General features: G+C 41.7%; 2 protein-coding genes across 3 annotated transcripts; one reads left to right on the forward strand and one right to left on the reverse strand.

Moving 5' to 3' along the window:
* Positions 1–946: 946 nt before the first annotated feature.
* tac3a (tachykinin precursor 3a) lies at positions 947–2,824 on the forward strand (the record flags this gene model as incomplete). The annotated part of the gene is made up of 6 exons (XM_080734290.1): positions 947–1,054; positions 1,183–1,282; positions 1,649–1,678; positions 1,785–1,838; positions 1,954–2,020; positions 2,738–2,824. The coding sequence occupies 6 exons, from the start codon at positions 947–949 to the stop codon at positions 2,754–2,756; spliced, it is 378 nt and encodes a 125-aa protein (XP_080590416.1). The 3' UTR covers positions 2,757–2,824.
* A 147-nt stretch (positions 2,825–2,971) lies between these two features.
* Positions 2,972–10,886, reverse strand: c1galt1la (core 1 synthase, glycoprotein-N-acetylgalactosamine 3-beta-galactosyltransferase 1, like a). 2 transcript variants are annotated; one of them, XM_080734288.1, is made up of 4 exons: positions 10,711–10,886; positions 9,806–10,023; positions 7,666–8,333; positions 2,972–4,923 (listed from the first exon to the last, which is right to left on the reverse strand). In XM_080734288.1, exons 2-4 carry the CDS (start codon positions 9,969–9,971, stop codon positions 4,627–4,629), a joined length of 1,131 nt encoding a protein of 376 aa, XP_080590414.1. In that variant the 5' UTR covers positions 9,972–10,023; positions 10,711–10,886; the 3' UTR covers positions 2,972–4,626. The 2 variants fall into 2 exon arrangements, with proteins under 2 accessions (XP_080590414.1, XP_080590415.1); XM_080734289.1 differs by having other exon boundaries at positions 7,666–8,330; positions 10,711–10,885.
* Between the last annotated feature and the right edge of the window lie 7,085 nt (positions 10,887–17,971).

Below are 17,971 nucleotides of genomic sequence, written 5' to 3' on the forward strand. Positions count from 1 at the left end.
ACGTTTGTATAGATGCTGACGTAAGCTGGACCACCGTTGTTCTTTTTTCATTATTCATCATCATAATTCTCATAAGAAAATGTAACACCGTGATGTAAGACCTGAGACCACACCTACGCGTCAGACGCTGATTGGGTTTTCGCAGGTGGCCAGCTGTCATTTAATGAGCAGATTTCTAGATGTCTCTCTCACTCAGCTCCACTCCACAGCAGGACGCGCAGCCTCCCACACAGCATCAACTCGGCAGAAAACAGGTAATGGGAGTTTTTTTTAAACGCTTTAAGCAATGTTTTAGGCTATTATTTGTTTTATTTTAGATGCTGCTATGCGCCCCTCCCCCTTTTTATAATTAGTTTTTAATGGATATGCTGCTTTTTAGGAGAGGAGGCTGAAAACAATGATGGTTTTGCTTTTGCATAATTTTGCTTCATTGTCATTGCACTGTTGATCTGAATGATAAGACTTTTAACATACCCCCTTAATGCTGTGCAAACAAAAGATAAAGAAGAACTACCCTTCATGCTGCAAAACTCCAAAATTGCTACTATGCCGTGCGCTTTTACGCACGAAACGCACGGTCGCCATGAGCAACAGGTGTTGTTCTACTCTGTGGTTATGTCAAGATTTATCACAACAATATTGATTATAATAGGCTACTGGACTTTTGAACAATTCTCCTTCGTTTCCATAAACGCACCTTCTTCTAAAGTAGAAACCTATAACCCAATATTCAACATTTATGGAGGCTACAGGTGCAGAGGCGTCAATTGGGTATGGCAAGCTATGGCAGCTGCCATACCTTGGCTACAGGGGGAAATAACAAAATGTACTGTAATCGTGCCTGTTGCTAAGGTGTGGCAACATGACTGGTGTCTAAGACACCAGTCATGTTGCCATACCTTAGTTTTTTCTGAACTGACGCCGCTGTACAGGTGTCGTAAAGAAGATGAGAAGAGGTTTGCTGCTAGTGGCTCTGATTCTCGTCATGAAACTTCGAAGCACTCAGTCCAGATGTGGAGAGGAGCCCGCGTCGACGCGCAGAGCATCCTCAGATGTACGTTTCTTCATCATGACGCGCAAAAAAGCACTTCATTTTGCTACAGTTGCTTTTTCATCTTTTTCTTTTTTTTTTCTCCACCAAACGGAAATAGTAGCTTTCTTATTTGCTCCATGTCATTGCAGCAGAACACGGGTCTTGGAAAACTCCAGCGGGGCATTCTGAAGAGATATGGAGATGTGGATTATGACAGCTTCGTGGGTCTGATGGGCAGGAGAAGTGCCGGTGAGTGAGTGAGTCTGTGAGTGCCTCGGTGTTCCCGTGATTGAGGCGATGGACTCATTGGACGGAATGTTATTCTTCTTCCTTTTTGTTCTTACATTAGATAGTTTTAATACCATTTAATTTTGGAGGTTTACTTTTTCCATTTTCTTCATTTCTTTTTCCAGTTTTAGATATGTTCAACACGTGCAAGCATGGTCAATTTCAGAATGCACAAAAATAATGTATTAAAAATGTATAGCGTACATACATACATAGATAGAGAAAAATCGTAAAAAGTATATTTGTATTCGAACTAACTGAACATCAATAATTTTATAATTTAAAAAATAAATAGGCTAATTATTTAACTTTATATATTTTTTGTAGATCCAAATGCTGTACCTTCACCACAAAGAAGTAAGACTTTTTTAATTTACAGATGATTTAGCCCTTCATTTTCCATTTATTCAATTACCATATATGTAATTATTATTATTTTTTATTTTTATTTTTTTTTAACCAGGAGAGATGCATGACCTTTTCTTTGGTCTTATGGGACGGAGAAACGCAGAGCCTGGTGAGTGTGGGCTACACAGTCTATTAAATGGTAACTTGTGTGAGTTAATCATAATATTGAACCTATGCTCTCTTTTCCCATTGTGGCTGCATGACCTATTGGTGCGTGTTCTCAGATAATGGTCTTCTGAAGGAGCACCCAGAGACAAGAGGCGTTTTTCTCAGCAACAAGTGTAAACTGAGGTGAGTGCTACTGTCACTCAGCAGAGTAGTCGTTATAATGTGTTTTTAAACTGTATATTGATATTTTAAAGTGTGTATTGTTATTTCTTGCACTGTTGTTTGTCCAGTTGTTTGAGTGTTGAATTTTTTAGGGACCACAACTGGTATTTATCCATCCATTTGCCATTTTTAACTGTTATACTGCTAAACATTTCAACATAATATTCAATCAATCAAAACCACTTAACTATTTAACAACACAATGTATTTGTCATTACTATTTTTTAAATAATGTAAATAAATAAAAAAGAAAACCTATTTCCAGCTGTATAATAACCAGATTGTGAAGACTGAGTTAGTGGTTAAATATAACAATAACACCTAGCCCGGTCGGTGGGGAACACCTACTGATTGACTTGGCTTCCTGAAGCCAACTGAGCTTGTAGAGATTTTGCTTCAAAATTGGCATTGCACTATTAATCTGAATGATAAGGCTTTTTGATATTCCCTCTTAATGCTGTCATAAACACATATGCATATAAAGTGACATTATTTACGTCAGTTTTGTTAAACAATCCAATTTAACATGGAACACGTAAACATTTACCCAGATGCACCCTTACGGCACATACATCTTTCAGTTACATTAACATGATTTTACTGTTTGTTAGAGAATAACACTTGTCTTTTTCAAAAGTACTGCTCATGTCATTGCTGTGTAATTGCGTTTTGTTTCAGGTATCGTCGTGGGCTATAGATACACCATGCCTTTCACCTGGCTAAAACCACGAAGATCACAGAGGATACAAAAAGAAAAAAACTAAAAAACAACTGACTAAATCTTGATGCATAATTATGGCAAAGCATATCTGACACAATACTACACCTGCCAGATGGCTCATGATGGCTACTATTAACTATAGAGTTTGTATACTATGTATTATGTGAAAGCAAGCAATCAACAGAAACGGCTGATATGATCTATTTCTTTACGACATGATTCTTTTCTTCAAGGTGCAGAATAAACCATTTTTGTAAATAACATTTTGAATGACCACTGTCTATGGATGCAGATTGGGATATCTTCATGTACTGTAGCTTAACTGTTTCACATCTCTTTACAATGGTTTTACATCCCTTTACAATGTTGAGCATCTTAAAGGACAACTTTTACAACAAGGGTTCATATTTTAAATTGTAATTAGAGAAAATAAAAAGTGAGTGTTAAACTGTTTTCATTTGCTTTGTTCTATTGTTTTATCGTGTTTACCGTGCTAAAATGTGGGGCATGTGTACGCATGGTGGCATGCGCACAATTGGCTAAATATGTCTTTTTAGACACAATAAGCCAGCAGTTTCTTTATTGCTATTTACAGTTAACACTTCTAGCCCCCATAAGTCACATCACATCCAACCATGAAAGGTTGCGTTGTATCTTGGGAATGGGCTTATTCTGTGTAAAATGACATATTTAGCCATTGTACGCATGCCCCCAACCACTGAAATAAGAATCTCTAAAACAATTTATATTCTTTAATTACAATCTAAAATATGAACCCTTGTTGTAAAAAACTAAAGTTGTCCTTTAACATGAAATGAAGAGTTATGCATTTAATATTGTGCTGATCAAAAAGATTAGGCAATGGGCTTTTTGGCTGGGAATCAGGTTGTCGACCTGAGGCACTGCAGCGCATGTTGTCTACTAGGACATCTTAGTCTTTGACATGAAACACACACAACGTAATAACGCTGTTTGTGGATTTGAAGCCTGCACCATCCAATGGGCTGCTGTTACAGTATGCAGCAATTTTCAATGCAGATGCAAAGAATATATATATATATATATATATATATATATACACATATATATACATATATATACATATACATATACATATATATATATATACACGTATATATATACGTATATATATATATATATACGTATATATATATATACAGTGTATATATATATATATACTGTATAGTATAAGAAAAGAGATATCAAAAGAGAAATCAATCAGCACTGCCATTTGTTTCATACTTTTGGTTCAGAATCAGATCAGATTAATCGGAAGAAAAGCAGAACCAGAATATGAGCTCTCTCCTCCTGCTCCTACACATGCTGGACACACACCAGGAACATTACTTATGACATGTCAGATGAAGTAATTAAGCGATCCAACTTGTTTGTTGATGGTGTACTTCTTAATGCACAGTGCAATGTAACAGTTATATATATTAACCACCACAAGATGATGACATGGACTTTTTTGAAATAAATGAAGAGTGTCAAACCCATTAGGAGCTGTCACAAAATCATAAATCTTATTAAAAAGGTTATTCCCTAAAACCTTTGTACCGTACATTATCTGACGCTGCTTTCTAGGAAAGAACTGTTTCCTACAAAGAATAACCTGTGTTCTTCCAACCGCCGCTAGACAGAAAATGTGAGTGCTGCGTTGCCACGCACTTCTCCAACATAATCAGCCGTGCACTGGTGCCATGCTTAATGCAAATGAAACCTGAATAGTCCACTCACTGTGGCACAAGTAGCTACAAGTGCTACTCATAAACGGGTTCAATCAGATCGCTCTCTCTCAAGCGCATTTTGACCGCCGGCGGAGTCATAGCGGCGCGCCCTGCGTAACTGCAGTCCTGTTGTCTCCCCTTCCTTCGTAGGAGGGTGTCATCGTTTTGGCCTGGCTCCCAGTCCCACTGGCAGTGATGTCCGGATGGATTGTGTGACCCGCAGCTTTCTCTGTCTGCATGCTGAAGAGGCTCAGACTGTGGGGCGGTGGGGGTTGGTAGCGGGGCCTGTAGCCGTAGGCTCGCAGGTGGTAGGTGTAGTACTCCAGTGTGTACATCAGCTCTGCCTCCACATAGTGGAATGATACCGCCAGGTCAGAGCAGCACTGTGGGCCCTGGGGAAGGCATAAACAATCATACACACATACATGTATGCTAGTAAGACTTGGGCATCTGGCCTGAAACTGGTCCGATGTATATCGGACCAGTTACCCATATATGGAGACCCCTGGTACTCATATATGGAGATCCATGTACGGTACATCCCTTTTATGCCCATACATGGAGATCCCTGTCTGAACCAGCCACACAGATATGGGCTGTCTTCCTCCATATTATGGGCATTCCCATATGAAGTCCTGTTATATTGATGACATCAGGGATCTCCATATATGGGCATAATATCAAAACATACAATCCATTTTATGCCCATACATGGAGATCCCTATCTGAACCAGCCACACTGATATGGGCCATGTCTTGGCCATCTGGAAAGTGATGTATATCGATGACATGAGGGATCTCATATATGGGCATAAAAGGGATTCTGGGGAATACCCATATATGGACTTTTACATAGGTGATGTCACCTGTGATGGGTCAGGGGAACCACAATGTCAGGCGTGATGTACAGACAGAGATATGCGGACTAGATGTGCCGGTTTTCATAGTAAACCAAAATAAACAGTTAAGGGGATTCCAGACGGTACGCGGTCACCGCCTGCTAGTAATTCATTTTCAATGAGAGGCGGGCGGCTATTTCGTCCGCGCAGCGAAGTTTAGAGGCGGCGAGGCGAGCGGGCGCAGTCCCGTGAAAATCCCCGCGAGCGTGCTCGTTTGTGCATGCGTACGCGGGCGGTGAGAGATGGATTGTGTTCATCTTTGTGAAATACCGCGCAGCGTTTACTCAAAGAGCGAGTGTGTTAGTGTATCACCGCGGCGCGGTCCTCGCAGATCCAAGCGGGAGCCCCGGCGGCAACCGCTGTCCGTCTGTAGAGCGCCTTAGGCATGCAACAGTTTATCAAACTGATCGATGTAATTGATTTTTTTAAATTGAATTCAATTAAATATTTGATCATCGAGATTTTCAACGTCGCAAACATTGTGAGCTCGTAGATCAGCTATTTTCGACATTGTTGTGCAATAATCGTTAGCAGGAAAGCATAGGTGTCACTTCTTTTGCGTTGGCTATTCAAGAATAGCAGATATACAAGCTCACAGCGTGTCACTTCGTGCTGCACTGCGAGCTTGTACATCTGCTATTTTTGAACATTTTTGAAAGATCTTTGAAGTGTGAGAGCGACTGATTTAGAAGGCATTGGTAGAATCGGCCTCAGGTTTTAATGGGTTCAACAGCACAAATCACTTTGTAACATTGACTGTATACTGTATGCATGTGCTGACGTCTACCAAAATTTCACCTTCTATTTGGAGCCTGAAAATTATGGATAATTGCCTTGATATTAAAAGATCCTTGTGTTTCTCTTACAAAGGCCCAGGATAAGTGGTTTGTTTACACCCTGCATTGTGACCATCTACCCTGACAGTCTCTGACCGGTTCGATAATGAACCTGTCTCATTTCAATTGCAAAGCACAATGAATCAGCATTGTCATCTGTTACAAATTGCCAATTTTTTCACTATTGTTGATGGGCCATTGTCTTCCCTGCAATCATCCACTTTTAACATCAAACTCATCTAATTTTCTATTCACTCGTTCTATGCAGAGGTCATGTAGGGCAGTATCAGAGGGCCAAATAATAAAATATTCATCATCATGGTAATTTCTCTCTGATCTATCCTAAACCTACACAGTAAAATGGATGCAAATGGGTTGGCTACATTCAGAGATAAATTACAGAGAATTGTAGCCTGGAACTCAGAATTGTTATTTTTTATTGGTGTGGTTAGCGATTCCAGGCTATGAGGTGTTGATCGAGTTTGTTGATTTTGATTTATTTACCATATTTACTAAAGCAATATCCTAGAAAGGACAATTTACTGACTTTAACAGGTCGCATACACAAACTTTAGAAGGCAATCGTAGCCTATCAGGAGGGAATATGGGAAATGGGACAGATCCATGTTGATGGCATGACTTAAGAGATACTGCGTACCGCTTTGCGTTATTTTAGGGCAAAATCTGTAGGAGCAGTGTCCAAAAATGTGTTTTGCAAAAATCGGCCTCATAGTGGCGCTAGAAGATGGCCAGAGGAGAAGGTTTGCGTGATTTTAGGGCAAAATGGGAGCCAATGAGTAGTCTGGGCATTTCGGGCAGTATGTTGATGGAATCGTGCACTTTATGAAAGAAGCATGACATTTGGCACACAGTTAGAACATGTCATATGGAACATTTTTGGCTATAGGGACATCGCAGATTTGTCTTGGGAAACTTGTGGGAGCAAATCAAAGTTGGCGTCTCATAGACTTTACTATACAGTAAAATAATACAAAAAATAAATATGCTTTAAGTAGCATGTGATGTCCCTATAGCCAAAAATGATCCATATGGCATGTTTTAACTGTGTGCCAAATTTCATGCTTCTTTCATAAAGTGCACGATTTGTGCACGAAACGCTCAGACTAGAGTGTGTGTGAAAAGTTTGGCATGGATAGGGGCAACGGTGGTGGAGATATGAGTAGGCGAAAAGTGTGACGTGATGTGACGTGACCTGACCTGACCTGACAGACAGACTGACAGCCGGTGGAGGTTTTGATAGTAACTGCGATGGTCTCAATTAGGATACAGACAGATCTGTTTCATTTTTCCCAGAGCTGTTTTACAACCAACACCAATTCATAGAACTATTCACTGTGACAGGCTCGTGGCTAAAGCAACCGACTCAAAAGAGACTTGCCTCAACAATCGGGTAGAAACAGTAGTTCCAGTACCAGAAGCTCTTGGAGAACTTGCTAGTTAGGTGGTGCTCTGGCACAAATGGATGGAACGTTTCCCGCTGTAAGGTGTCTCTGGAGTCGCCCGCCAGGACACCCATCTTCTCCAGACACTGCCCCAGCGCCAGGTCCTCCACCGGGGTGGTGTGCGTGCACACCTTAGTCCGAAAGCCCCCCACAAACCTTCTGAGGGCCTCTTTGCTCAGAACGTATCCCGCCCCTCCACTCATGTAACCCTGCTTGGCATAGGGCTTGAACCTCTTGCCAAAGTAGATGGGCTCCTCTGGGGTGTGGTTGGATAGGATCCAACGCAGGTTGTCCACCACCACAAAGGTGTCGTCGTCCGCTTTCAGGAACCAGTCTGCTTCGTGGGCGTGGTGTTCGTGGACATAGTGGAAGGCTCGGATGGTCTTCCAGTAGAGCTGGTCGCGGCCCTCCTTGGTGCCCAGGCCCACGGTGGGGAAATCGGGGTCTTCGGCGGAGCTCATGAAAAGCACAGTGTTGCAATGCCGACTCCAGGTGGCCTTGACATGGCGGGTTCTGGACTGCAGGTTGTGCGGTCCTGTCATCACCCAGCAGAGTATGCGGACCTTCCGGTGTAGCTCATCCGCCACTCGACTGTCCTCGCCTACTGTACAGGACGCAGTCATCAGTATTCATCCAAAGACTGGCAGTGGCAGAAAAGGTACTCAAATGTTTTACTTAAGTTAAAGTAACAATACTGCAATATAGAAATACTCTGATACAAGTAAAAGTCCAGAATTAAAAATGTCACTTGAGTAAAAGTGCAAAAGTATTGGTATCAAAATATACTTAAAGTATAAACTACTTATTGTGCAGAATGTCCCATTTGTCAAGTTAAAATTGTATGAAAAATCTTTTGAATATATATATAGACTGTGCTTAATGTAGGCTCTGTTTAGTAATACAATTTTAAATCTACAGGGTAACTAATTAGTACGGTAACTGCATTTTCATTATAATTGTTGTGGAGTAAACATACAATATTTTCCTCAGAGAATGTAGTGGAGTAGAAGTAAAAGTATTGAAAATTGGAGATACTTGTATTGTTTACCTCAAACTTGTACTTAAGTACAGTATACTTGAGAGTAAATGTACTTAGTTACTTTCCACCACTGAAGACTCACTTAATTGTCATGTTACAGTAACGATTACTGTTTCCTGTACTGCCAATTAAATATGGAGGTTTAAATATAAAAGTGTACAGACATTCAAGCACTTTGAGCTTGGTTGCAGTTTACACCCATTTATTACACTGTGCTTTGTTCAATACTGGATTCTGAATTGGTCGATCAACAAGCCTGCTGTTTGTTCCCAATAGCAGACTGCTGCTCTGGTTCTGTTTACATTGCGATGGTTGCAGAAGCTTGCAAGCTTTTAAAATCAATATTACCTGTCAAATTATTGAGTTAGCTTGTAAGTACAATACAATATAGCCATGTGATAAACAGGATAATGCACAGTGAGCCAGTCATTATTGGAAAAGCACCTCTGCAAACAATTACCTGCCTCGTGGTACATTATCCCTACTTAACATAACCTCACAGGATAGCAACACACTTGACAACTACTAATAACAATTGTGTGTGTGTGTGTGTGTGTGTGTGTGTGTGTGTGTGTGTGTGTGTGTGTGTGTGTGTGTGTGTGTGTGTGTGTGTGTGTGTGTGTGTGTGTGTGTGTGTGTGTGCGTGCGTGCGTGCGTGCGTGCGTGCGTGCGTGCGTGCGTGCGTGCGTGCGTGGCTCAGTCTAAATTAAATGTTGACAAATTAATATTGAAAGCAGGGGTTCTTCAACAGGGGGCCTGGGGCCCCTATGGAGTCCTCAGAGTTACTACAGGAGGGCTGCCAAATCTGTGTGTGTGTGTGTGTGTGTGTGTGTGTGTGTGTGTGTGTGTGTGTGTGTGTGTGTGTGTGTTTTTTACATTCACCCCTCTTGACTCTTGAACCCCACCATCCCTATTCTGAGGATAACTAACCAGAAATAGCTGATCTACAAGATCTCTCTCAGCTAAGGGCTCCTTCTTGGCCTGAGAAACATTGAACAAGGTGGACCAAGCGGGTGAGAGCAGAGCTGTGAACTTACTCCAGTCAGTTGTGCTCATCTCCTCCACTACTGCAGCGTTCTGCTGGGCGTCAGGCTGCATCAGGGAGTTCCTCTCAAACCACACTTGATGCAGGAAGAAGTAGATGCTGCAGGTTCCCACCACAAACCCCAGGGAGAATGCCCATCGGGAGCCAATGGCCTTCATGGTGATAACCCTGTCTTTGGTTGTTTTGGTGTCTAGTTTACATCATGTCTGCCTGGGAAAACAACAATGCAACTTTAATGTCCATTTAAAGGAGTAGTTCACACCCAAAATGACTTTTTTTCCTATTGATTACTCGTGTCACAATAATATTTTGTTGTATTTGTTGCATTCCTAAGACAAAAAATTGATTATAGTAAATTTACCCCCATTAATTCCGGATGGGGACCCGGATGCGTTCGGGTCCCCATCCGGAATCAATGGGGGTAAATGTATTGTAATAAAATAATTGTCTAACTCAAGAATAACTCAAGTCTCCATGGCGTGAGTAATCAATAGAAAAAAAGTCATTTTGGGGGTGAACTACTCCTTTAAGTTCCCTCTCTGTTTGGTCATCAATCTTGTTCCAGTGCCATACACTTAGCCTATTGTTGTACCATTACTTTGACCGCTGGAACACATGTTGTCAACTAATGAGACTGACCTTTTGTTCAGTTTACTTTGTACATGTTTGTACTTTCACTTGTTCAGAATTGACTTTGGAGTTGAAAAGGGCATGCACAGACTGTACAGCTAAAGTAGGCTACATATAGCTAAATAGTTTGTTGATTCAATAATGTATATAGGCCTATTAGGCCTACATATCCTTGACTTTCAATAATAACAACAACAATACCAATAGGCTAATAATAATAATAAAATAATAATAATAATAATCATCATAATAATTGTCTTCACTAACTTGATCATCTTTGCCGGATTCAATGAAGGCGACATTCTTTAGGGTTTAGCCTATATTTTCCACATCAGGCGTACGTCAAGCCAGATGTCGGTCGGCGTGTGTTTAATTATTGCTCATTCCAATATCCAGACATGATCATACAACAGCTTCCTCGGCCATAATGATTTCATTGGGTTTCAGTCTGTTGAGGTTAAGGACCCCATGTCTGGACAGTGGTCTGGAACATATGTTACTGATTAACATAATCATGATGGACTGATGATCCTGTAAAAACGAGAGTGGTGCTCAGTGGTGGTCAGCGTGTGCTCTTCACTGCATGGTGGTTATGTTATGATTAATAAAAAACAAATGCGGGGTTATTGATAGGCTATGGGGCGGGTGGATATCATATAGCCTAACTTCCATGTCCACGAACTGGCATTTTGCAATGACAAAATTGATGCGATTAGCTACAATTTCCCAGCATTCGCCAATAGCAAATATAGGCTACTTGTTTTGAGATATGAAGAGAAATGAGCTTTACCTTTTGGTGTGGGGGGATCACCATGCAGTCATTTGTGAGCACGCGATATGCATATGCTGCTGCTCTACTCCAACCACTTCAGCCCCATTTCTGACATTTGAAAATAGCCGACCTACAAGCTCACGACGCGTCGCAATGCGACGCATTGTGAGCTTTTAGATCTGCTATTTTCAAAGGATTTCTGGGTGCCGACTGGGCTTTAATGCTTTAGAAATCCTGTAATCCTGCTCATTTTGACAGGCAGCTCAAGACTACGCCAATCAGCACTCTACCCTACGTGATCGTAGCCTACGTGAAATAATGATGAAAATAGTCTACATTTCTGGACTGTTGTTATTGTTGTGCTCTCAAAGTAACCTATGTTTTTGTGGAAAGCATAGTCTACTATTATATTCACATTCTTCTGCAACGCCGACTGCATGTATCAAAACTGCATCCCGATTCCAGCAGTGGAAGCTTGTGATTGGCTGAACCGGAGGTAGGGAGCGCTCCGTTGTGTACGCCTGGACCGCGCGGAGGTGCCGAAAGTCGGGGGGATGAAGATTTACTATTCTGTCCATAACGGCACATAAATCGGCAACGGCGCTGAGTCGGCTCATGCGACCGTCGCAACGCTCGACACGGCGACTGTCGCTACCGCTCGCTCGGCGGTGTCTCACGTCACGTGGCTCATGGTGGCCTGAGACGGCGCGCCTCCGTCCTCCCGTCATCTCCACGGAAAACAAGCGCTCCGCCCTTGGTCCATTGTTGGAACCGGGATGCGGTTTTGATTCACTCGATTATAATCCCTGCAATTGTAACGTTTTATTGGCTGGCTACTGATGACGTAGCTATAAGAGCCCGCCTTTCCTCCATCCCCAGACAGCCAAGAAGACAAGAGTTATAGGCCCATTTATTTATTTATGTATGTAAGTATGTATGTATGTATTTATGACTAATTTGCAAACAAAATATATGAATAACGTTATAAATCGTCTTGTTGGGCGAATGATGGTAATGCCCAAATACACGCAAAAACAATATTAATTTGTGAAAAAAAAAGTTTAAATATATTTCATCTGATAAACTGGAGTGGTGAGACCAGACTCGTAGCAACAGGCAGCATCTGCACTGCACGTCATCTTGACACCACTGTCTGCAGTGACTGCACACAATGGCCCTATTTATTGTAATGCAAGTATTCCAGTTCCAGGATGGAAGGAATAGACCTGCACAGTTAAGAATTATTTGCTGGATAGGAAAATAACACTGCAACAGTGTAGCCATTGTAACACTGTTAGAAATGATAAATGGAGGACAAAAGTTGCATTTGAAAATGCCACTAAAGATTTGCCCTTTAGTAGCGGACAAAAGGGGCTATTGAAATGTGAATTGACACATAAGACTCATTGTTGTACAGACAGTATGTGCCGAGCCGAACAGCAGAGAGAGCTGAATATTGACCACTAGATGTCCTCCCAAGCACGGAAATAGAGGTAGATCAGTGTTCTCAAATATTTTCATGTCAACCCTCCTTGTATTGATTCTGCAGGAGTCTCCTTGGTTTAAACCACATCTCTCTGAGGGTAATTGTTACTTTCTCCTTGATTTGGTACCAAACTCCCGAAATTCACCAGAACACAGGAACTTATTGGTATGGTACATCTCTGTTAAAAAGGTTTCTGGGGGACTGGGAGTAACCCCAGGGAATACTTCTATACAACTCACACTTTCATAAACACTTTCAAAGGCACACACTTTCATAAACAATTAATAACAAATAACTATATAATAACAACCTATATCCCATAATAATACCTAAATATAGGCTACTTTTAAATCGACTGTATGTATAGCTGACACCAATAATTAGCCCATTGACTTTGAACAAATTATCCATCTTTTGTGCTTGCTTAGAGGATAACGTGTTGTGTTGTGTTTTGATCTGATTGTCTGGTTGATTAAAAATAATAATAATTGCATTGTGTGTTTACACAACAGTATAGGGTATAGGGCATAGGCTATATTTTACTCATGTCCCTCTCGAAAACCAGCTGCTGCATCTTAAGAGGTTATTTCTAACCATTACTATTGGACTTTTTACAAGCTGACCAAGATACTATGTACTATATTCTACAGTAAGCTAACTTTCATGTGAAGCTTGACCAATTGATTCCCTATTGATTCCCACTCCCATTGATTCCTTATTGATTCCCACTTCCATTGATCCCCTATTGATTCCCTATCCTGGACAGAAGTCTGTCTGTCTGTCAATTTCCAATGGCATGGAAGAGTTACCCTAGTAATACATAAAGTTTCCCCAGGACTATATGTGTTGCCCTGTTGGGCAACCACACTAACAAGAAATACTGTTCCTACGAAACAGTGTGGGCTAGCATGGAACACCATGTATGGGCACAAAGATCTACACTTTGGCTGCTCCTCATTTGCTAAGGGCCCTCCCTGCCTTTGTACTAGGAGAACTAGACCAGGTCAACCTGGTTGTGCCAGACCCCGGTTCTGCCAACCCTCTGGGCCTATAAATTTAATGGTACATTTATAGGCTGTCTGTCCCTTTATTTGTGACATCATTTGTCTTTGCTTTATCCTTGGCCTGTTGTTTTAAGTCATCCATATCATAATGTATCTGACATTCTTTTTGCCAGACCCATGAAATGGGTAGGCCTACATAAGCAAATGTCGGTCTGTCCCTTTTCTATATAAAGGGTATATATGATGATGACATGATGATGACATGCCTACAAAAGGCATGATGTCATAAATAATGATGACAGACAGGGGGTTGGCAGAACCGGGGTCTGGCACAACCAGGTTGACCTGGTCTAGTTTGTGTTTCAGAATATGGATTTTTACCTGTTTGCAACCGAAATCTGTCTGTCATCATCATTTATGACATCATGCCTTTTGTAGGCATGTCATCATCATGTCATCATCATATATACCCTTTATATAGAAAAGGGACAGACCGACATTTGCTTATGTAGGCCTACCCATTTCATGGGTCTGGCAATAACCTCGGTCTATAAAGTTTTGGTATAACATACTGATATAACATACTGGTCTCGACTATACGTGTTGTTGTTATTTATATCAGGTCGCACTTGTTAGTGGTGATGTCACCAAGAACGCTGCTCCTTATTGGCTAAGGGCCCTGCCTTTGTACTGTCAAGCCCACAACTAGAAAGATGCAATTCTGGGAAATTGCATGTGTGGTTGCCGTTTTTGTATTTTCCAAGTCAATGGGGTTACTTTATAGACTTATAGAGTAACTTTAAGCCAACGAGGAAGCAGCAGAAACCTTTTAAAAATGTCATGTGAAGCTTGCCCAATCCTCTGGAGTTTATGAAGTAACATTTAACCAATGACAAAGCAACAAAAACTACGTCATACGTAACATTTAGCCAATGAGGAAGCTGCATAAAGGTGACGTCACGAAAATGCTGGTTCTTCATTGGCTAAATGTTACTTCAGGCAACCACACTACACAACCACACTAACTAGAAAGGTGCAATTCTGGGGAAATTGCAAGTGTGGTTGCACTGACGCGAGTCGTGAGGAATCCACTGGGAAACGAATTCCTTCTTACCACTTATATTATATTGTGAAGAATGACCAAAAGATTCACTTTTCTGTTGTGCAGCCTTACAATTATAAATAAAAATCACACCCAATGTGAAGTGAGCGGTGGTCGTGCTTGCATAACATCTTCAGACTAGGATTTAAGTCTAGGATGTACAGGCTATGCTACACACACACGTTTTGCTATGGCAAAACGCTGAGGACAAAGGCTACAGACATACGACATATGACATCACTAGACAAACATGATGCTACGCACACACATTTTACTATGGCAAAACGCTGAGGAAAAAGGCTACAGACACACGCACAGCCACTTATAGGAGTGGTTTTCACCGCTCAAAAAGGTTAACAACGAATTATATATTGTGATGTCAAGTGAAGCATGACCAATCGTGTCTAATTGGACTTTACATTGGACATTACAAAGTCCATGAATTTCAGCCTTACAACCCGGATAACATCACTCAAAACACATGAGGTTCACTTTGCTGGGAAAGAATTCTCTGACCCAATACAATAGTGTGTTGCCTATAGCAACCACACTAATAATGATGATGATGATGATGATGATGATGATAATGATAAACATAATATTATTAGTGTGGTTGCCTAACAGGGCAACTAAACTATAGTATGTTTTGATTGAAGATTGAAGAATTTATTAGAAGTTTGCAATATTTATTTGGCTAATTGGTGCCACATACTGTACAGCACCGATCACCCTACTTGAGTGGTCTAATAGGCCATATTTGGATACGAGTGCACAAGACGCAAGTTGGCACCCCCACAGAGTGCAGTCTAGTTATTACTTGCGCAAGCAGAGCGCGCAAGTACTGCGATCGGTGGGGTATGTATGTTTCTAGTGTGAACCCAGAACTCGTGTCGGTGCAACAACACTTGCAATTTCCCAGAATTGCACTTTTCAGTCATTATTATTAATGTTCTGTGAATACGTGGGTGAATACCAGTAGGCAGTAAACAATAGTGAATGTCTCCTCGGGCTCTGCGCAGGTCAAGATCTCATAACAAAGTCACATAATGTTAATGTGACACCTACGCAGCCCAGCTATGAATAGCACGTGGCAGCCTATAGTACATTGATCTGGCCTCACAGAATCATTTCACCCCGGAACCGTGAGCAACTGTGACTGTTTATAAATCACATCTGCATTTCATTTCCTCTTGACTGCCTGCCCACAATGCATACTGTAATAGTGGACTGGGGGACCCCATTTAGGTGATAGAACCTCGAGAATGTGCAAGGCCCTCAATGAGGGAATCAATTAGCGTCTGAGCACCCTGTAGACAATAGGGCTTCCGGTGTGTTCCACAATTCCTAGCGGAAGTGCTGCGTTTAACGGACGTTACGTCATGCGATGCGGGTCTGTTTACATTCCCCAGCGAAAAAACTAAAATAGATTGTAGCTCTTAACTCACTCTTAATAGGTGTAACATTGCTTGAATCAATGTTTTTGTTTGTATATTGTTTATTGCGAGCGTAACCGACGTAGCAGGAGACGTAGACCAGATGTTTTCGTGCAGGGAATAGGTTTGCAGGAACACCGCACTGTGAAAAAAATACAGCTTCCGGGAAAATTCAGCCCCCCCTCCCAGAACGTCTTCTGCCTTCTATTGTCACCAGGCTTTTCTCTTCGCAGATGAGTAAGCCTGGCTACGCGAGGCTAGCGTCTGAGGGGGAAGGTTTACCAGCTACTTAATAAGCCAGCTTGATGGCAGGGGCGTCACAAGGGGTAGGAAAGTGGGCCTTAATTATTTTATATTTAGCTATTGAAAAATAGCAGATATACAAGCTCACAGCGCGGCACCGAGTGCCGCGCTGCGAGCTTGTAGATCTGCTATTTTTTTTTAAAGTCGTGAAAATGTGTGCAAATCTTTGAATATGTATTTTTTAAGCGAACATTTGTAACTCAAATTTTGCTTCTGGGGGGTCCCTGGAACTAAATATTTTGAGATGCGGGTCCGTGGCCTATTACATACCATTTTGGGGGTCCTTCACATGAAAAGGTTTGAGCTCCACTGACATCGAAACATAGATTTTTCAAAAAACCTTAGAAGGATTTGAAATATTCAAAGATTTTCATGATTTTTCAAAAATAGCAGATCTATACAAGCTCGCAGCGTGGCACTCGGTGCCGCGCTGTGAGCTTGTATATCTGCTATTTTTCAATAGTTAAAGCACAGGGGCCCCACAGTGAATCCTTGTACCCGGGGCCCAGAATTTGGTGCGACACCCCTGCTTGATGGTCTCAACAACCAGTGGGAGAGCCTCTGTGTAGACAGTGCATGCCTCTTGTTCTTTCCACTATAGCAGACAAACAGCTGCTCTGAGTGCCCAATGCTCTGCGTTTCCTCAACGTACAGCCACAGCGCCCAGACTGGACACAGTAAATTGGCCCTCTCCTGCAGCCCGGATCTAAATGTGGGAGGATGGTACTGTAGGCATCCAGTTCTATGGCTTGATTAATATGGCTACTGGGGGACAAAACCTTTGCTAGGAAAGACATTTTTGGCCAAAGTTTTGCCCCAGAGCTGTCTGCCTTCCAATGAAGGCACTGATAGGCCCTTAACTGTGAACTAAACATGATCTGCACCTGGCTCAATGATAACAGACTCTCAATTCACCTAGGTAAAACTGAATGTATCCTCTTCGGATTTAGTCAGAAACTTAGCCTAGTTGAGAACTTCACAATTAAAGTAGGTGACACTGTGATAGAAAGAAAAAAACACATCTGCTACCTGGGTTGCATCCTGGAGGCTAACCTATCCAGTGAAAAAATGACTACCAAGGTAATCAATAAAGTCAACCAACGAATTCGTTTCTTGCAAAGGGTTGCCCCGCTGATCAATATTAAATCTCGAAAGACACTAGGAGGTGCTCTTATTGGGCCCCTCATTGATTAACCTTGTCTGGTATCGCGACGCCCCAGCTGCCTTAAAGTTAAAGCTCCAAACAGCCCAGAACAAACTAATTAGGGTTGTGCTTGGTCTTCCTCCTCAGACCCACCTTACCGATCATCACCACGAAAGCGTGGGGTGGCTCAAAGTAGCTGACAGAGTACAGCATCTTGCAATGGGCCTGGTGTACAAGATACACTACACCTCCAAGATATCCATGTACCTGACAAACTACTTCTT

This window comes from Nannobrachium achirus (assembly GCF_963921795.1).
Source record: "Nannobrachium achirus genome assembly, chromosome: 9".
Taxonomy (NCBI): Eukaryota; Metazoa; Chordata; class Actinopteri; order Myctophiformes; family Myctophidae; genus Nannobrachium; species Nannobrachium achirus.